Source organism: Oncorhynchus masou, chromosome 29, assembly GCF_036934945.1.
Source record: "Oncorhynchus masou masou isolate Uvic2021 chromosome 29, UVic_Omas_1.1, whole genome shotgun sequence".
NCBI lineage: Eukaryota > Metazoa > Chordata > Actinopteri > Salmoniformes > Salmonidae > Oncorhynchus > Oncorhynchus masou.
The window spans coordinates 28,985,623-29,007,985 of NC_088240.1; the positions used below are offsets into that span (position 1 = coordinate 28,985,623).

The following is a 22,363-nucleotide window of genomic DNA, read 5'->3' on the forward strand; positions in this document are numbered from 1 at the left end:
TCACACACACACACACCCACACACCCACACACACACACACACACACACACACCCTTTCTGTGGATGAACTGCGATGGCTCTAGGTTGGTCAAGTCCCTCGGAGATGACTACTGAACGGTAGGCACCACTAACACGGGCAATCTCTATGAGGTTGAAACCATGGTCTGTCCAGTAAAGGTTACCTGTGGGAGGAACATAAAGATACTGGTATTAGAGTTGCATAAAGAACAGTTGTATAAAGGACAGTGTTACAATAGTTTTCATGAATACCGTTATTTATACAAGTTAGTCACATCGAGATAAAATCTCAGGAAATGTTTGATGGCCCACTTAGGGCCGCTTAAAGTAAGAAGACATTTTGTACATTTTACAGAAGACGATACTGACCAGCGATCCAGTCCACTGCGATGCCCTCTACCCTGCTGATGCCCGTGGTAATGATGTCCTCCCTCCAGGTCTGATCCCTCTTGGCTCTGGAGATTGTGTTCAGGCCCATGTCTGTCCAGTACACTGTGTCATTACCTGTGGAATGGTAAGAAACAAAGTAAGAAAAATAACTGAACTGCACACTTGTGGTATTCTACAGTATATTATTTGGTGCATAGACTGCAAACTTTTGGTATTATTTAGTAGTCATGCTTAGACTTGAGCTCGTCAGAAATAATTTTCACCTCAATTCCAAGTGTGTGGACCTGATCTTTTTGTACTATTGTTGAAAATGTAGGCACATAACATAGCCTCCCTATTAATGTTAGTGTTTTTTATGGAAGTAAGCTTATTATTATTACAACTACATGCTCCATTTCACAAAATGGGGATGTAAATTATGATTATTGTTCACATATCCATTCAGACCTTATTTCCTTGTTGAAATGCAACATCGGGACATGAAAAGGCTATTGTATACCAGGTTTTATTGGAAAACAAATTGCATATGTAAAACATCGCATCTAAAATGTTATGATCCTTTCTGATTATAACTCTATTTCATATACGACAGGATGAAATACAAAGTCATTCATTTCCGAGTCCAGTCTTAGAGCCTTAAGTACATTTCGTTATTTGCCTGTCAGTTCAGTGGGCCCAGGTTGTTGGGAGGATAGGCAGCGTTATGTGTTTATTTGCACCCTCCTGTTTATACAGAATTCACACTCCGTTAACACATATCTTACATGTGACAGGATCCAGCTGGAAGGCTTTCATCTTTTTTACGCACCAATGACCTGCTTCATAATGATATGCAAATTGTATGTGTGAGCTGTCCACCGCTGCTGTTGCTGGTTGACTCTGTGCTTAGCTGGGTGTTTGTTTGCATGGTCACCTGTATAACAGCAGCAAAGGGGAGGGCAACGAAGACCTTATGCACACAAAAGCCTACGTTTCTAGCTTTAGACTAGTTTCCTAATTTCCTAAAATGCAAGCTGTCGCACATCAAGATTACCATTGACATTCAGGGTCTCTGAGACATTTCTGACATCCACTGCCTTTGAGCTTTCCGTACTGTGAGAACTGCTACCTTGCAACACTTATTTTCTGCCAAACCTTCATCCCACTGGACACACCACGTCATTTCAACGTGGATAATTGGGTAATATTTGGTTGAGACGTTGATCAATGAGGTTACAACCGATATTCACCCACTCAAAAAGAAAGCCAAAAGTTAGTTGAATTTCCAATGTGTATCACCAGGCTTTCAACCAAATTCCAATGGAAAAACAATGTCAGATTTCTGGTTTAGTTGTCACCCAAATGTCTATCACTGCACTTTCTAGACAACCATTTCAAAGCCCAGCAAAAAGTTCTAATGGGACTATGTCAGATACTGTATGTTGTTTATTTATACAACAGATTAATGTGTCCTCCATGTGCTTCATGTAATAGCACAACCACATGATCTGGATTGCAGTTGAGATTACATTAAAAGTACATGGTTCAAGTGATCAATGCGATTATTATTACATAGTTTGTGAAGACCTCCACAGACCTGCGACGACCTACGCATGCTATCTTGAACATGCACGCTTTATATAACTACATAAACATACATTTATAGTTACAGTAACCTCAAAATGTGGCCATGTTACTCATTTGAAGTTTGAATGTTATATTAGTTTGGAAGATGGCCTTAACTTTAGGCTATTTACTGTATTACAAAAGTAATATTGAATTGTGTTTGGTTGACAACAACCAAATATCAACATTTAAGGAGATGTATTTAATGTGTAGACAGTTCCATCTGAGCCATTGGCTTAATTACATTTTTTAATTTATTTTTGGGGTTGAGTTGGAGATGTGAATCCCATTATCATTTGTATACTTGTCAACAAGTTAATAGGCTACTCATTGTACTTCAAAATTGATATTAAAAATTGTGTTTGGTTGAAAACGCAACCAAATATCAACATTTGCAAGAGATTTATATTCTGCTTGGATAGTGCCATCTGTGCCACTGACTTAACCTGACTTTAATTTCATTTGGATTACAAATGAATAATTGATATGTTGGATTCACGTCTCCATCGCAACCAGAAATCTAAGTTGACAACCAAAAACAATATCACGAAATATAGTTACATTTGAGATTAATCAGAGCTTGAAACCCTTGGCCTATTGTATTGTCTATTTTTAGTTGAATTTTGGGTTGAATTATAATAATAGCTGTTGATGACTTTGCAAATACTATTTAGGCCTAAATAACATCATTGATGATGCGTATATGAGTGATAAAGTATGGCCACATTTCATTTGCTCTGGTAAAATTACTTTGATAGCAACAGTGAATCTACAGTATTTTGTTTTTAAGTGGAGCTCTCCCAACAATCATTCTCATGACAGCACATTAGTAATATTTAGTGACAAATATAGCTAACCAGGGTTTGGTTAAAATCCTGGATGGGAGAACAAAGAGTAGCTGTATATAGATACATTTTTTCTTCTATATATCGTTGAAGATCTGACATTGTTTCAGAGGTACAAATTCAACATATTTTAAACAAAGTTTGTCTACGTTGAAATGTGGTTAGCATTATGACATCCTCTGGTTAAAATTTTACCCTCAAAACAAAAGTTTACAATACTTTTTCCAAATCAAATATATTTGGTGTCCACATCACCAACAACCTATCATGGTCCACACACACTAGGATAGTCGTGAAGAGGGCACGACATAGCCTATTCCCCCTCAGGAGACTGAAAAGATTTGGCTATGGGTCCTCAGATCCTCAAAAAAAGTTCTACAGCTGCACCATCGAGAGCACTGGTTGCATCACTGCCTTGTATGGAAACCGCTTGGCCTCCGACCGCAAGGCACTATAGAGGGTAATGCGTACGGCCCAGTACATCACAAGTTTCCTGCCATCCAGGACCTCTATACCAGGTACCAGGCGGTCAGAGGAAGGCCCTAAAAATTGTCAAAGACTCCAGTCACCCTAGTCATAGACTGCACAGAAAGGGATACTGCCAAGTCTATGTCCAAAAGGCTTCTTAACAGCTTCTACCCCCAAACCATAAGACTCCTCAACAGCTAATCAAATGGCTGCCCAGACCCCTCTTTTACACTGCTGCTACTCTCTGTTTATTATCTATGCAGTGTCACTAACTCTACCAACAAGTATATATTACCTCAACTAACCGGTACCCCCTGTACATAGCCTCATTATTGTTATTTAACTGCTGCTGTTTAATTATTTGTTACTTTTGTTACTTAAGGGCTTGTAAGTAAGCATTTTACTGTAAGGTACTACACCTGTTGTATTCGGCGCATGTGACAAATACAATTTGATTTGTTTTCCATGTCACAATCCGTTGACAAATTGCATTGAAACAACGTTGATTCAACCAGTTTGTGACCAGTGGGATCCTATTCTATCAAATGTGGGCAGGTAACAGCTTTCCCCTCCACTCTTATCTCTAAATCATGAGCTATTTTTGTAAACAAAGGTTTTATGCAACACTTACAATGCTACTGTGCGTACATGTGCTAGATAAAGCTTCTCTTTCCCAGTAGGCCTATATGGGAGTTGTCATCAATGAGCGTTGTGGCAACATATACAGTATATGAAGCATAACTAGCCCTTAGTTTATTAATTTGACAGTGCATGTTCAAGCACTTGTCAGTGTAATAAATCCACCATATTTAGAACATGAATTATGCAAGAGAAAACCCATTATATGACAAATGCCAGCACAAGCCATTGGGTTAATCCATTACCATTTCCTTGTTACCTTCATTTGATACAATATCTGGGGAATTGCTTTGTGTCAGGCCTGGTTCAGGGGCATGTGGAGAAACGGTTGGTGTTTCTCATGAGTCTCTATTAACATGGACTTATTACTCTTTCATCTGTGCAGCCCTCAACAGCACCACTAACCATTATTCGACAGGGTTAGAGAGAATACTACAATAAAGGTTTTTCTCTCTCCCATTTTTTTGCGTCTCTCTCTATCCCTCTCTATTTCTCCCTTTCTCTCGCCATTTTTCTCTTGATTACAAACTGCCATTTGGAGTAAGTTTTATGTATGATGCGGAAGATGTCATGCAGGAAACAATATAAAGGGGTCATAAAATCAATGAACTGTAGGTTTAACTGTTGACTGAGGGGATGTAGTTAATGACCGTGTCCCCACTCTTATTTATTATGATCTGAGATCAGCAGTCCTACTCTGAGACGCTTTGTGAATATGGGCCCTGGTGGTACCTACCTGCATGAAAGTCCACCCCCACAGCGAACAGGGTCCCAGTAATGGGCATCAGAGCCTCCATGTTGTCATTGGGGTCCAAGGCGATCCCTCTGATCCCCTCATGGATGGAGTACATCAGAAATGACTCAATGCCTACAGAGTAGGAGAGAAATTATCCCATTACTGTAACATACTGTTAGTCTCTTGTGAATGACCTAACATAAATGTTAATGGAGTGCACACAATGTGGTTCTAGATTCCAAGATTAACATAGTGTAAATAAATATGCATAGAGTACATTTTTCACAGTCAAAGTATGTTTTTGTATGATTACAGAGGTATCTATAGTACTTATTTGGAAACAGTGAATTCATGTCACAGACCTTGTGGTTACTCTGATGCTAGGGGGTTTGAACTGCTCAATGCATTTCTTGCATGGTCACTTAGGTTGTGTGTCCTAAACTGCCCATAGAGCCAATAGGGCTCTGGTCAAATGTACTGCACTATATTAGGATGAGGGTGCTATTTGGAATGCACATTTAGTTAGAGCAGACTTGCAGTCTTACCCTCACAGGACATGCGGTCGGTGCGAAGGCTGTAGCCCACAGTACAGGAGCAGCTGCGGGTGTTCTCTGACGTGGGGAAGCAGAGCTGGGAGCAGCCTCCATTGTTCACCTGACACGGGTTCCTTCCTGGAAAGGCCATGGTGAATTGTGTATTAATAAGGATATAGGACACCATTGTTAGCTTCATGGACATCTTTACTCAGATAAAATCTGAAATGTTATTCAGAGCACTATAGGTACTGTAGTACATCATGTTGTCACATTTCTGGAATTGATAAGTGCATAAATAAATGTGTGTGTACGTGTGTTCCTTACCTCTCTGTCCCTCCCTGTCGTAGACCTTCATGTGAACCACTCCGCTAGTCTTATTCCTCAGAACCACAGGATTTCGTCCGTCTCTCTTGTTCACCGTCCCCAGATGGGCTGAATCATCATCGGCCCACCACAGTTTGTTACCTGAAACAAGGAAATGTCCTTAGAAACCCCATTATCACCATTTCTGTCTGAATTGTTATGTTATTTAACCCTTATTCATTCAAGAAGTCCCATTGAGGTCAACATACCTCTTTTACAAGGGAGACCTACATATATTGCATGAATGAAAACTGGAATATATGAATTCTGACAATGCAATAGGCTACTAATGATGCAACGTTTGATGTAGTGAAATCCTCAAATGAAAAATAAACCAATAGCGTTGTTGACCCAAAATACTCTATCCTGAGCCTCTACTACACACAGGTACGTGTTTGTTGATTTCCATGTTTGAGTGGACCTACTGCACTGTTGTAGACTGTAGAGTACCTGCCTGGTGTTGTGCTTCTGAGCAGAAGAAGTGGTTAAGGAGAGGAGACTTGTATCATGAGTTTGGAGAGTGATGTGTCCATGTTTGCAGTGTGTGTGTGTGTGTTTTGTGTGTGTGTGTGTGTGTGTGTGTGTGTTAAAGGAGGTGGGCTTGTGGTAATGACTGGAGCGGAATCAGTGGAATGGCACCAAATACATTAAATCAAATTTTATTTGTCACATGCGCCGAACACAACAGAAGTGGACCTTACAGTGAAATGCGTACTTACAAGCCCATAACCAACAATGCAGTTTTAAGAAAATAAAATTTGAAATAATTAAAAAGCAGCAGTAAATAGCAATAGCGGGGCTATATACAGGGGGAACCGGTACAGAGTCAATTTGCGGGGGCACCGGTGTCGAGGTAATTGAGGTAATATGTACATATAGGTAGAGTTAAAGGGACAATGCATAGATGCAAATAGCCTGGGTAGCCATTTGATTATCTGTTCAGGAGTCGTATGGCTTGGAGGTAGAAGCTGTTTAGAAGCCTCTTGGACCTAGACTAGGCACTCCGGTACCGCTTGCCGGGCAGTAGCAGAGAGAATAGTCTATGACTAGGCTGGCTGGAGTCTGACCATTTTTAGGGCCTTCCTCTGACACTGCCTGGTATAGAGGTCCTGGATGGCAGGAAGCTTGGCCCCAGTTATGTACTTGGCCGTACGCACTACACTCTGTAGTGCCTTGCGGTTGGAGGCCAAGCAGTTGCCATACCAGGCAGTGATGCAACCCGTCAGGATGCTCTCGATGGTGCAGCTGTAAAACCTTTTGAGGATCTGAGGTCCCATAGCCAAATCTTTTCAGTCTCCTGAGGGAGAATAGGTTTTGTCGTGCCCTCTTCACGACTGTCTTGGTGTGCTTGCTCCACTACAGCTCTGTCGATGAGAATGGGGGCGTGCTCGGTCCTCTTTTTCCTGTAGTCCACAATCATCTCCTTTGTTTTGATCATGTTGAGGGAGAGGTTGTTGTCCTTGCACCACACGGTCAGGTCTCTGACCTCCTCCCTATAGGCTGTCTCATCGTTGTCGGTGATCAGGCCTACCACTGTTGTGTCATCAGCAAACCTAAAGATGGTGTTGGAGTCGTGCATGGTCGTGCAGTCATGAGTGAACAGGGAGTACAGGAGGGGCTGAGAACGCACCCCACGGGGCCCCCATGTTGAGGATTTGCATGGCAGATGTGCTGTTACCTACCCTTACCACCTGGGGGTGGCCCGTCAGGAAGTCCAGGATCCAGTAGCAGAGGGAGGTGTTTAATCCCAGGGTCCTTAATATGAGCTTCGAGGGTACTATGGTGTTGAACTCTGAGCTGTAGTCAATGAATAGCATTCTCACATAGGTGTTCCTTTTGTCCTGGTGTGAAAGGGCATTGTGGAGTGCAATAGATATTGCATTATCTGTGGATCTGTTGGTGTGGTATGCAAATTGAAGTGGGTCTAGGGTTTCTGGGATAATGGTGTTGATGTGAGCCATGACCAGCCTTTCAAAGCATTTCATGGTTACAGACGTGAGTGTTACAGGTCGGTAGCATTTAGACAGTTTACCTTAGTGTTATTGGGCACAGGCACTATGGTGGTCTGCATAAAACATGTTGGTATTACAGAATCGGACAGGGAGAGGAGGAAAATGTCATTGAAGATACTTGCCAGTTGGTCAGCGCATGCTCGGAGTACACGTCCTGGTAATCCGTCTGGCCCTGCGGCCTTGTGAATGTTGACCTGTTTAAAGGTCTTACTCACAGCGGCTCACATCTTTCTCACATCGGCAGAGTATGATCACACAGTCACCCGGATCATGGTTTGCCATTCCATTTGCTCCGTTCCGGCTATTATTACGAGCCGTTCTCCCCTCAGCATCCTCCTGCGGTGTGTATGCATCCCATTTAGGAGTGGAGCTATCCCAGCCCCCCCCCCCCGGTTCAATCCAGTGAGGCTCTCTATTGGCTTCAGACTGGACTAGAGCAATTGCCTTGCCTCAGACGTGACAAGGCTTTTCCATTCAAAAACCCAGCGGAGTGCAATGAACCTTACTGAACAGGTGCAACCAAGCTCACCTAACACTGAACTGCTGAGAAGTCCTCAGAGGTGTACCCAGAATAAAAGTTGGCCAATTCACCCAATCTGAATAGTGATCTATGAACAAAATGTGTTCTGAAGTTAGCAGAGGGACTATACTTTTATATTTATTAGAAGTGCCATTATCAACAAAGATTCAGTACATCTTTCTCAACACGTGTATGATAATTGAAGTGTTGATAATTCAATGAGGGAGTGATTATGCACAGATGAGGTATTACCATCTTTCAGTCGCAGACAGTGGATGTGAAGCAACAGAAAAATGACTTTCAAAGATATACAGTACTAGTCTGGTTAAGTGTGCCTTGAATTCTAAATAAATCACAGTGTCACCAGCAAAGCACCCCCACATAATCATACCTCCCCCTACATGCTTCACGGTGGGAAACACACATGCGGAGATCATAGGTTCACCTACTCTACATCTCACAAAGACACGGTGGTTGGAACCAAATATCTCAAATTTGGACTATTCGGACGAAAGGACAGATTTCCAATGGTCTAGTGTCCATTGCTCGTATTTCTTGGCCCAAGCAAGTCTTCTTCTTATTGGTATCCTTCAGCAGTGGTTCCTTTGCAGAAATTTGACCATGAAGGCCTGATTCACACAGTCTCCTGTGTCTGTTATTGGAACTCTGTGAAGCATTTATTTGGGCTGCAATCTGAGGCTGGTAACTCTAATAAACTTATCCTCTGCAGCAGAGGTAACTCTGAGTCTTCCATTCCTGTGGCGGTCCTCATGAGAGCCAGTTTCATCATAGCACTTGATGGTTTTTGCGACTGCATTTGAAACTTTCAATGTTCTTGAAATGTTCTGCATTGACTGACCTTCATGTCTTAAAGTAATGGTAGACTGTCGTTTCTCTTTGCTTATTTGAGCTGTTTTTGCCATTATATGGACTTGGTCTTTTACCAAATAGGGCTAACTTCTGTATACCAACCTTATCTTGTCACAACACAACTGATTGTCTCAAACGCATTAAGGAAAGAAATTTCACAAATTAACTTTTAACAAGGCACATCTGTTAATTGAAATACACTCCAGGTGACTACCTAATGAAGCTGGTTGAAAGAATGCCAAGAGGGTGCAAAGCTGTCAAGGCAAAGGGTGGCTACTTTGAAGAATATATATTTTTGGTTAACACTTTTTTGGTTACTATATGATTCCATATGTTTTATTTCATAGTTTTGATGTCTTCACTAGTATTCTACAATGGAGAAAATAGTAAAAGTAAAGAAAAACCCTTGAATGAGTAGGTGTTCTAAAATTTTGACTGGTACCGTTTCTTTTATTCACAGTTATTTCTTATTATTGTGTATATTTATATTAAACTGCAGAGCTGTGACAATTGATTGTCTGCTTTAAAGCTATTGATGTTATTGTTTGTGTTTATTGCTCAGTTCTGCAAATGAAATATCCTAACCATCATAACCATTGTCAGCAGGGAAACTGCTAAATTACGATTATTACGATTATTGTAAAGCAGTTTGGCCTTCAAATTGAGGAAGATTGTTTTTTAAACGTGTCTTTCTTTTTATCAGATTTTGTGTTTACCCTTCATCATATCTGACCACAGACTATAATGAAGTACGATGTAACTTATTTACAATCACTTTCAAATTATAGCTTAAGTCTCAGTTGTTGTAAAGGAGAGATGGAAGGAACCCACTACAGTTCAGTGAAATAGCTTTGGGATGAAAGTCAACATTAAAAGGAAAGTAAAACTAATTTTCTGGAATCAGCCAAATTGCTTTGAGTGATACTGACAGCCTACATGCTGCTTCCCAAACAGGTGACCCTCCGGATCAGCTAGTCCAGATTAGCTGTGCTTTCTGCATTCATTTGTTGCTACTGGGGTCAGTGGGTAGTGGTGATTGCTTGGTTGTTGCTAATCATATTTTATTTAAACCTCAACCACTGGGTTTGATTCCAGGCAAGTGGAGGCTGATAGATGGATCACCCACACTGTCTAAACATCTAACCTAACCTCACCTAACACACATACAGGCACACATACACACACACACACACACACACACACACAACTTTTAAACACAGGCCCTCAGATCTCCGTTTAGCACAGCAAAAAACAGTAACACACAGCACCAGGAGTTGAATGGATCAACCTGGTGTCACACACACTGCTTTCATTAACTCCATTCACAACTGTCCTTGGCAATCATCAGGATGCATCAGTGATTGTGCAAAAAAAATCTAATTGTTAACATTTTGGGGGAATTGCCATTTGTTGTGAATAAGCTCGTCAAATCATCTGATAGCTACATCGACAACTATAATAATTTTGCTGCCAATTCTGAAACTTTTAGTTTCGAGTCTCAACATGCTGTTTTAATACTTCAACTGAACATTCTCATAATGGCGTTTGTCATGCAGCAGCAGGAATCAAATAGCAGTTAGTGTCCATTTCACATGACAGTGATAACAAGCCAGCAGTGGGCTAAACTAAACTATAGATAATCTATCAGTATGCAGGGCACTCTTGGGCAAACCTCTCATTGATGGTAATACACATGCACACCAACACACACACTCACAGTCCCATACTGTGTGTGTGTGTGTGTGTGTGTGTGTGTGTGTGTGTGTGTGTGTGTGTGTGTGTGTGTGTGTGTGTGTGTGTGTGTGTGTGTGTGTGTGAGGGGGGCAATAGATCCAGGTCAGCCGCCTGTTAGATCTCAATCTCTCTTAATTGACACAGGCTGACGGTTGCGAACAAGCCTAACCACTACAAATACAGCATTTCATTGATTAACCCAAGGCAGACCAAAGGCTTCAGCTACAGGAAGGGAGTGTTGTTTAATCAGCGTTCAATAACTTTGATTCACTAATGGAGCAGAGAAAATGGAAAGCAGTTTTCACATACACTACCGGTCAAAAGTTTTAGAACACCTGCTCATTCATGGGTTTTTCTTCATTTTTTATATTGTATAAAAATATTGAAAAAATCAAAACTATGAAATAACACTTATGGAATCACGTAGTAACCAAAAAGTGTTAAACAAATCAAAAATATATTTGACACCCTTTGATGACTTGATGACAGCTATGCACACCCTTGGCATTCTCTCAACCAGCTTCACCTGGAATGCTTTTCAAACAGTCCTGAAGGAGTTCCAACACATACTGAGCACTTGTTGGCAGCTTTTCCTTCACTCTGCATTTAGACTTATCCCAAACCATCTCAATTTGGTTGAGGTCAAGGGATTGTGGAGGCCAGGTCATCTAATGCAGCATTCTATCACTCTCCTTCTTGGTCAAATAGCCTTTACACAGCCTGGAGTTGTGTTTTAGGTCATTGTCCTGTTGAAAAAAAAATGATATCCCATCTGGTTTGGGCTTAATGGGACTGGCATATCACTGAAGAATGCTATGGTAGCCATGCTGGTTAAATGTGCCTGTGTCGTCTGTAGTGCCGTAGTGCTGTCTGTAGTGTCGTCTCACAAAGACACGGTGGCTGGAACCAGTTACCTCAAATTTGGACTCCAGACCAACGGACAAATCTCCATCGGTCTAATGTCCATTGCTCATGTTTCTTGGCCCAAGCAAGTCTCTTTTTCTTATTGGTGTCCTTTAGTTGTGGTTTCGTTGCAGCAATTCAACCATGAAGGCCTGATTCAAGCAGTCTACTCGAAACAGTTGATGTTGAGATGGGTCTGTTACTTGAACTCTGTGAAGCATTTATTTGGGCTGCAATATCTGAGGCTGGTAACACGAATGAACTTATCCTTTGCAGCAGAGGTAACTCTGGGTCTTCCATTCCTGTGGCGGTACTCATGAGAGCCAGATTCATCATAGCGCTTGACAGTTTTTGCAACTGTACAAGAAGAAACTTCAAATTTATTTGTCACAAACACATGGTTAGTAGATATTAATAAATGCTTGTGCTTCTAGTTCCAACCATGCAGCAATATCTAACAAGTAATATAACCTAACAATTTCACAACAACTACCTTATGAACAGAAGTGTAAAGGAATGAATATGAATATGTACATAAAAATATATGAATGAGTGATGCCCGAACGGCATAGGCAAGATGCAGTAGATGGTATAGAGTACAGTATATACTTATGAGATGAGTAATGTAGGGTATGAAAACATTATATGAAGTGGCTTTGTTTAAAGTGGCTAGTGATACATTTAATTACATCAAGATGGCAAGATGCAGCCTCCTGATGGTATAGCGTACAGTATATACATATGAGATGAGTAACGTAGGGTATGTAAACATTATATTAAGTGGCTAGTGACAAATAGATTACATCCATTTTTCCATTATTAAAGTGGCTAGAGTTAAGTCAGTATGTTGGCAGCAGCCACTCAATGTTAGTGATGGCTGTTAACAGTCTGATGGCCTTGAGATAGAAGCTGTTTTTCAGTCTCTCGGTCCCTGCTTTGATGCACCTGTACTGACCTCACCTTTTGGATGATAGCGGGGTGAACAGGCAGTGGCTCGGGTGGTTGTTGTCCTTGATGATCTTTTTGGCCTTCCTATGACATCGGGTGGTGTAGGTGTCCTGGACGGCAGGTTTGCACCCGGTGATGCACTACCCTCTGGAGAGCCTTACGGTTTTGGGTGGAGCAGCTGCCGTGCCAGGCAGTGATACAGCCCAACAGGATGCTCTCGATTGTGCATCTGTAGAAGCTTGTGACTGTTTTTGGTGACATGACTAATTTCTTCAGCCTCCTGAGGTTGAAGAGGCTGGGCTGTGCCTTCTTCACCACCACGTCTGTGTGGGTGGACCATTTCAGTTTGTCTGTGATGTGTACGCCGAGGAACTTAAAACTTTCCACCCTCTCCACTACTGTCCAGTCAATGTAGATAGGGGGCTGCTTTGTTTTGTTGACATTGAGTGTGAGGTTATTTTCCTGACACCCCACTCCGAGGGCCCTCACCTCCTCCCTGTAGGCCGTCTCGTCGTTGTTGGTAATCAAGCCTACCACTGTAGTGTCGTTTGCAAACTTGATGATTGAGTTGGAGGCGTGCATGACCACGCAGTCGTGGGTGAACAGGGAGTACAGGAGAGGGCTGAGAACGCACCCTTGTGGGGACCCAGTGTTGAGGATCAGCGGGGTGGAGATGTTACCTACCCTCACAACCTGGGGGCGGCCAGTCAGGAAGTCCAGGACCCAGTTGCACAGGGCGACTGGGAGTTTGGAGGGTTTGACGAGTTTGGAGGGTACTATGGTGTTAAATGCTGAGCTGTAATTGATGAACAGCATTCTTACATAGGTATTCCTCTTGTCCAGATGGGTTAGGGCAGTGTGCAGTGTGATTGCTTCGTCTGTGGACCTATTGGGGCGGTAAGAAAATTGGAGTGGGTCTAGTGTGTCAGGTAGGGTGGAAGTGATATGGTCCTTGACTAGTCTCTCAAAGCACTTCATGATGACGGAAGTGAGTGCTACAGGGAGGTAGTCATTTAGCTCAGTTACCTTAGCTTTCTTGGGAACAGGAACAATGGTGGCCCACTTGAAGCATGTGGGAACAGCAGACTGGGATAGGGATTGATTGAATATGTCTGTAAACACACCTGCCAGCTGGTCTGTGCATGCTCTGAGGACACGGCCGGGGATGCCGTCTGGGCCTGCAGCGTTGCGAGGGTTAACACGTTTAAATGTTTTACTCACGCTGGCTACTCACGAAGGTTCTTGAAATGTTCCACATTGACAGACCTTCATGTCTTAAAGTAATGATGGACTGTCATTTCTTTTTGCATATTTGAGCTGTTCTTGCCATAATATGGACTTAGTCTTTCAACAAATAGGGATATCTTCAAAAAATTCACATTTCTTATATTTATAATTAAATGTTTTATATTAAAATGTATATGATAATGACCTTCATGGGTGTGGATTACATTTGCATGCTCCTACATACAGTTGCTAGTGAAAGTTTACACACCCCTTGCACAGTCTTCACATTTTGCTGCCTTAACCTCTTACATCTATGGGGGCGCTATTTCATTTTTGGATGAAAAACGTTCCCGTTTTAAACAAGATATTTTGTCACAAAAAGATGCTCGACTATGCATATAATTGATAGCTTTCGAAAGAAAACACTCTGACGTGTCCAAAACTACCAAGATATTCTCTGTGCGTGCCCTAGAACGTGAGCTTCAGGCAAAACCAAGATGAGATGGCATCCAGGAAATGAACAGGATTTTTGAGGCTCTGTTTTCCATTGTCTCCTTATATGGCTGTGAATGCGAGAGGAATGAGCCTGCCCTTTCTGTCGTTTCCCCAAGGTGTCTGCAGCATTGTGACGTATTTGTAGGCAGATCATTGGAAGATTGACCATAAGAGACCACATTTACCAGGTGTCCGCCCGGTGTCCTGCGCCGAAATTGGTGCGCAAAAGTCACCTGCCAGTATTTTTCCTTGGGATACAGAGAGGAAAGCAAGCTTCCACGAACTGCATATCAATGAAGAGATATGTGAAAAAACACCTTGAGGATTGATTCCAAACAACGTTTGCCATGTTTCGGTCGATATTATGTAGTTAATCCGGAAAAAGTTTGACGTTGTAGGTGACTGAATTTTCGGTTCGTTTCGGTAGCCAGACGCAATGTAGAAAACGGAACGATTTCTCCTACACACAGACGCTTTCAGGAAAAACTGCGCATTTGTTATGTAACTGAGAGTCTCCTCATTGAAAACATCAGAAGCTCTTCAAAGGTAAATGATTTTATTTATTTGGTTATCTGGTTTTTGTGAAAATGTTGCGTGCTAAATGCTACTCAAAATGCTATGCTAGCTTTGCATACTCTTACAAAAATTAGTCAATTTCTATGGTTCAAAAGCATATTTTGAAAATCTGAGATGACAGTGTTGTTAAGAAAAGGCTAAGCTTGAGAGCAGACGCATTATGTTCATTTTATTTTGCGATTTTCAGAAATTGTTAACGTTGCGTTATGCTAATGAGCCTGAGGCTTTAGTCACAATCCCGGATCCGGGATGGGGAGTTTCAAGAAGTTAAAATTAAATTTAAAAACGGATTAAATTGGAAATTGTATCTACACAACTTAACTATTTTTCTAAGTGAAAGAAAATTATGGAACATTTTCCAAATTATTACCTTTTTTAAACATGATTGTGCACATTACTATATGTCTTCACACCCCAGAGTTAACACTTGTTGGACACACCTTGGCAGCTATTATTTTGAATAAGATTATTGTAACCTTGTGCAACTCTAACGGCAACATATCCATTGTTTTTATCAAATTTACACAAGCTCGGTAAATTTGGTTCGGAATCATTGATGGACAACAACATTAAATGATTGTCACTGGTTTTCAGGCAGATTTAGGTCAGGACTGACACTACTAGACCATTCAGGAACACTCAACACCTCTTGGAAAGCTATTCTGGTGTGTCTTTGGCATTAGAATGTGTAATTGTTCCATTGAAAAATAAAACTCAATTACAGGGTTAGGTTTTCAGAAGACCATTGCAGGTTTTCTCTAACGTTTTACCTCCCCTTAGTTCCATTCATATTTATTTTTATCCTAATATACTCCCCAGTCTCTGCCGGTAACAAGCATACCCATAACATGATGCTGCCACCATATTACTCATCTTATTCAAAATTCACATTTGTAATGGCTGCCAATGGTGCTTCCACTAAGTAATAACTATGGCAGGGCCACCAGAAAACTCACTTTTCTACTCACTTTTGATTTAGTTTAATAAAATATATTGAAGTGTTAAAAATAGGGGCAAAGTGCATGTTTTGACCAATCAGATTAATGGAATACACTGGTCGCATTGGCAGGTCACAACTATAGAGAATGAGCGAGAGAGCAACCATATAAACTTCCCATTAGGGTGTCTGTGAGAGCATGGGCAGTGCCACAGAGGAAATCTCTATTTAGAAGTAATCGATTGGCTGATCCCTCCTGATGACCCACTTGGACATGACTCCAACAGGGTCATCAGGAGGGATCAGCCAATGAAGTTGGAAATCCCACCTAGTTGACTATATACTATATGAGACCTCTATCATTTTCTATGGGCACAATGTCAAATAAAATGTTTTGTCACATGCACTGAATACAACAGGTGTTACCGTGAAATGCGTACTTACGAGCCCCTAACTGTCACGCCATTGGCTTAGTTATCTTTGTTTTCTTTATTATTTTGGTTAGGCCAGGGTGTGACATGGGTGATTTATTGTGTTCATCTTGTCTAGGGTTTATTAGATTAATGGGGTTGTGTTCAGTTTAGTTGTCCAGCTAAGTCTATGGTTGCCTAGAGTGGTTCTCAATCAGAGGCAGGTGTTTATCGTTGTCTCTGATTGGGAACCATATTTAGGCAGCCATATTCTTTGGGTACTTTGTGGGTGATTGTTTCCTGTCTTTGTGTTTACTGCACCGGATAGGGCTGTTTCGGTTTTCACGGTTCTTGTTTTGTAGTTGTGTTCATGTTTGTGTTTTCCTATTAGAACCATGAACTATAACCACGCTGCGTTTTGGTCTGCCTCTCCTTCCCAGGAAGAAAACCGTGACACTAACCAACAATGCAGTTTAAAAGAATACAGATAAGAAAAATAAATAAAACAGTAATAACAATAACGAGACTATATACAGGAGGGTACCAATACAGAGTCAATGTGCGGGGGCACCGGTTAGTTGAGGTAATATGCACATTTAGGTAGAGTTAAAGTGACTATGCATAGATGATAACAACAGAGTAGCAGCGGAGTAAAAGAAGGGGAGGGGGGGAAATGCAATAGTCTGGGTAGCCATTGGATTAGCTTTTCAGGAGTCTTGTGGCTTGGGGGTAGAAGCTGTTTAGAAGCCTCTTGGACCTAGACTTGGCAGTCCATTACCGCTTGCCATGCGGTAGCAGAGAGAGCAATCTATGACTGGGGTGGCTGGAGTCTGACCATATTTAGGGCCTTCCTCTGACAGCCTGGTATAGAGGTCCTGGATGGCAGGAAGCTTGCCCCCAGTGACGTATTGGGCAGTTCGTAGTACCCTCTGTAGTGCCTTGCGGTTGGAGGCTGAGCGGTTGCCATACCAGGCAGTGATGCAACCAGTCAGGATGCTCTCGATGGTGCAGAGAACCCATGCCAAATATTTTCAGTCTCCTGGAGGGGGAATAGGTTTTGTTGTGCCCTCTTCATGACTGTCTTGGTGTGCTTGAACCATGTTAGTTTGTTGGTGATGTGGACATAAAGGAACTTGAAGCTCTCAACCTGCTCCACTGCAGACCCATCGATGAGAATGGGGTTGTGCTCAGTCCTCTTTTTCCTATAGTCCACAATCATCTCCTTTGTCTTGATCACGTTGAGTGAGAGTGTATTGTCCTGGCACCACACGGTCAGGTCTCTGACCTCCTCCCTACAGGCTGTCTCATCGTTGTCGGTGATCAGACCTACCACTGTTGTGTAATTAGCAAACTTAATGATGGTGTTGGAGTTGTGCCTGGCCGTGCAGTCATGAGTGAACAGGGAGTACAGGGGGCTCAGCATGGCAGATGTGTTGCTATCTACCCTTACCAGATGGGGGCGGCCCGTCAGGAAGTCCAGGATCCAGTTGCAGAGGGAGGTGTTTAGTCCCAGGGTTCTTAACTTATTGATGAGCTTTGAGGGTACTATGGTGTTGAATGCTGAGCTGTAGTCAATGAATAGCATTCTCACATAGGTATTCCTTTTGTACAGGTGGGAAAGGGCAGTGTGGAGTGCAATAGAGAATGCATCATCTGTGGATCTGTTGGAGCGGTATGTAAATTGGTGTGGGTCTAGGATTTCTGGGATAATGGTGTTGATGTGAGCCATGACCAGTCTTTCAAAGCACTTCATGGCTACAGACGTGAGTGCTTGGGGTCGGTATTCATTTAGGCAGGTTACCTTAGTGTTCTAGGGCACAGGCACTATGGTGGTCTGCTTAAAAATTACAGACGCGGACAGGGAGAGATTGAAAATGTCAGTGAAGATACTTGCTAGTTGGTCAGCGCATACTCGCAGTACACGTCCTGGTAATCAGTCTGGCCCTGCAGCCTTTTGAATGTTCACCTGTTTAAAGGTCTTACTCACATCGGCTGTGGAGATCGTGATCACACAGTCTCCCGGAACAGCTGGTGCTCTCATGTATGTTTCAGTGTTATTTACCTCGACGCAAGCATAGAAGTAGTTTAGCTCGTCTGGTAGGCTCGTGTCACTGGGCAGCTCTCAGCTGAAGGTGAAGGTGCGCTGAAGGTGCGCTCTACCACTTTCCTCTGGTATTTATTTAGCAACCGTGATAACACATCACTCTAGACACAAGCAACAACCCATACATAAATGTAGCCACCTAAACATTAGTGATCTGACATACTGTACTGCATGGAAATGTGACTATTTTTCAGTCTGATCAACTGTAGGCTACTAACAGCAGCTGCTCCGTCTATCCCTATGTGTAGGGTAACGAAGCGGTAACGTTTTGCATTTATAGCCCATTTGTTTTTGAGAAAATGTGAATGGGATCCAATTTGCTTTATATTCCAACTTAGACTTTTTAAATCTAAAATCATAAACTGAAATTAATCAATAAACACAATAGCTGACAGACTGAGTTAATTTTTAATTAGGCCAAGAGATGCATTGGGCAGGACAACACAACGCAAACCAGCATAAAGCAAGCTCAGCCCTGTGAGTTTCATTGTCCAATCATGTTGCTTTCTCTGTGTATAGGAAACCCCTTAGTTATTTTTTCACATATAATTCATATGAACAAGTACAAGGTTGCTGCATGTGAACTGATTAGAAAAACTCTGGTCCCATCATAACCCATATTAAATGTTTTTACAACACAATACTCACGTCATACCATATAAGGTCCAGTTTTTTACTTGTCAGGTTACCAGATCAGGAAAAATGATGGGTCCCAGAATTCCACCACGCCACTCTGGGACCACCTCTGAACTATGTGGTGTGAAGACACATAATACGTAAACAAGACATATTGGTTGATTTATTAGTATTAATTTGTTAACATTTCCACGATTTTTCTTTCACTTTAGAAATATGGAGTAGCTTCTGTACGTCAGTAGGAAAAAAAATTGAATTTAATATATTTTTTTAACATTTAATTTTAAGGCAACAAAATATAAAGACTCTCTCCAACATCCTCTTCAATGGCGTACAAGGCACTAGAAGCTGACTGGTTTAAATGTTAATAATGCTAAATATTAGACATTTCTAATATAATTATTGATATGAAACATTTTCATTTGATATAATTTTTTTAAATGATCAATATAAAAATGTGTTTCTCCATTGAATCCTATGGGGAATTATTGATATTTGTTCTTTATTTTAATTTGATATTTTTACCCCTTTTTCTCCCCAGTTTTGTGATAACCAATTGGTAGTTACAGTCTTGTCCCATCGCTGCAAGTCCCGTATGGACTCGGGAGAGGCGAAGGTCGAGAGCCGTGCGTCCTCCAAAACACCACCCCGCCAAGCCACACTGCGTCTTTGACACACTTCTCATTTAACTCAGAAGCAGCCGCATCAATGCGTCAGAAGAAACAATGTACACCTGGCAACAGTGTCAGCGTGCACTGCACCCGGCACCTGCCACATGAGTTGCTAGAGTGCGACGGGACAAGGACAACCCCGGCCGGCCAAACCCAACGTAACCCGGGCGACGCTGGGCCAATTGTGCACCGCAGCATGGGCGACACAGCATGGGATTGAACCAGGATCTGTAGTGACGCAGCTAGCACTGCAATGTAGTGCCTTAGACCGCTGCGCCACACAGAAGGACGATTATAAAGAAATTGGGATATTTTAACATTTTGGATCTATAAAAATAATTAAATGATTGATATAAAACAATTATATGAATATACGGCTTTCCATACTGAGACACACAAGCCCATAACACTAGCAAGCAAATAAAACTAACAGTATATAATAAGCAATTTCCCTTCGGGAACAGATGGTGTACAGTATATAATCAGGAACATATGAAAAAGCAAACAATTTTACTAAACCTGATGGATACAACAGCGTCAATTTTATTATAGATCACAACAGATTATTCTACATTCAATAAATGTGGGTCCTTTCCAAGAGGAAACTGGGTATGGATTTTTAAATGAAAGCTTTGGAGTTGAGAGTTGGCTGGAGAATAAAACCAATCTCAATCATTCATTCCACACCATGGACTACAGCTGAAGAGCAGACATCTGCCATTCACCTGTAAAGATGATTCACTGGGGGAAAAAGTCGATACGCTTTTCACTAGGAAATGTCATTAACAGATCATATTTGGACACAATGTAATTTTCTTGAAAGAACATCACAGCCTTTCTTCAATTATCTAGCTGTAAATAACCTATATTGTACGTAATGGATGCAAAAACATTCTTAGCAGGATATGTTTATAGTTTCCAGCTAAAATCTCACCTAAGTACTGAACATTATTTCAATATCAAAGCAAATTTCCATTAGGCTTACATAGCTATAAAAAGACATACACCTTAAATAATAGTTACTCTTTATTTTATTATCATGGGTTGGATGTCTTCATATGACACTACTGTGTTTGATGTTGACTGTGTCGGTTGTGTCTATTTGATTTGTTAGTTATTTTGGGTTGAGTTGGAATTTGAACAAAATCGTCCAGGAAAATATATTTAAACAAAATATTTGCAATTCCATGGTCATGGGTGATATTTTGAAAAGTCCCACAGCTAATGTGTAAGGTATTCTTCATGCATCGACATTTGTATTGGCATTGCAAAACATTAGTCTGACCTGTTTGGCCACTCTTCTCATTATTAAGCTCCTAAATATCATACCTTGACATTTTTATGATAATTGGAAATATAAACTAAGAGTAATGAACTAAGAGTTATGAACTAAAAGTTCTGAACAGAGGGTAGTGACAGTTTTACAAACATGTTTCACACACACACTCTTTCCTAAAGCCCCTAGAAATAGCACTTGACCTTTTGGGGACTAACAAAATGTCCCCAGTTGATTACATTTTTATTTGTTTACTATTATGCTAGGTACAGCTCCGCCTTATCTCAGCTCACTGGTCACGATAACAACATCCACACGTAGCACGCGCTCCAGCAGGTATATCTCCCTGGTCATCCCCAAAGTCAACACCTCCTTTGGCCGCCTTTCCTTCCAGTTCTCTGCTGCCTGTAATGACTGGAACGAATTGCAAAAATCGCTGAAGCTGGAGACTTATATTTCCCTCACTAACTTTAAACATCAGCTATCTGAACAACTGCTCATTATCACTCCAGTGTTAATTTGCTAAATTGTTGTTTTGCACACACTGTATATAGACTTTCTTTTTTCTCTCTATTGTGTTGACTGTACGCTTGATTATTCCATGTGTAACACTGTGTTGTTGTTCGTGTCGCACTGCTTTGCTTTATCTTGGCCAGGTCGCAATTGTAAATGAGAACTTGAAAAAAAAGAAGAAAAAAAATAAAAATAAATAAATAAATAAATACAAATTATTCTGGAGACTTCTGGTCCCCACAATTATAGTTAAACACGTCCACACACGCCCTTTCCAATATAAATACTTGTAAGTATAACACCTCCGCACAATTATTCTCCATCTTTGGCAGAATATAAATATGCCACGCAAAGCAATTAAAATAATTTCCACAATACAACCAAACTTTCATTAAGTATGATAAATGGCTTGTTGTGAACACATCATTCCACTGTTCTACTGTAACCTTCTACTGCTTTCAAACTGTCGTCTTGCATTCCGGCTCACATTTTGTGGAATGCGATAAAGTCACCATTTCTACAGCAAGACCATTTTTACTTTACTGTGCTTCCACCATAAAGTAAAACAAAAAAAATGGTCTTAAGTTGCAAACTTAAGTGTTCAATGTACTGTATATGAAGTAAATCAAAATCAAATCCAACTTTATTGGTCACTTTCACCGAATACAACACGTGTAGACCTTACAGTGAAATGCTTACTTACAAGCCCTTAACCAACAGTGCAGTTCAAGAAGAGTTAAGAAAAAATTTACCAAATAAACTAAAGTTAAAAAAGAAAGAAAAAGTAACACAATAAAATAACAATAGCGAGGCTATATACGGGAGGTACTGGTACCAAGTCAGTGTGCAGGGGTACAAGTTGAGGTAATTTATACATGTAGGTAGGGGTGAAGATAAATGCATTGTCACATTCGTTCCAACTTCAATACCT

The 22,363-nt window shown here is 41.2% G+C and overlaps 1 protein-coding gene across 1 annotated transcript in view; it reads right to left on the reverse strand.

Annotated features, from left to right (window-relative positions):
• The window catches only part of LOC135519548 (low-density lipoprotein receptor-related protein 1B-like), a 234,398-nt gene that overhangs the window by 113,328 nt on the left and 98,707 nt on the right, over positions 1-22,363 (reverse strand). The window contains exons 29-33 of the mRNA XM_064944782.1: positions 5,562-5,702; positions 5,247-5,372; positions 4,702-4,833; positions 388-522; positions 53-182 (exon numbers count right to left, since the gene is read on the reverse strand). Of these exons, the coding sequence (XP_064800854.1) occupies positions 53-182; positions 388-522; positions 4,702-4,833; positions 5,247-5,372; positions 5,562-5,702 (664 nt within the window). The remainder of the gene's footprint in view (positions 1-52; positions 183-387; positions 523-4,701; positions 4,834-5,246; positions 5,373-5,561; positions 5,703-22,363) is intronic.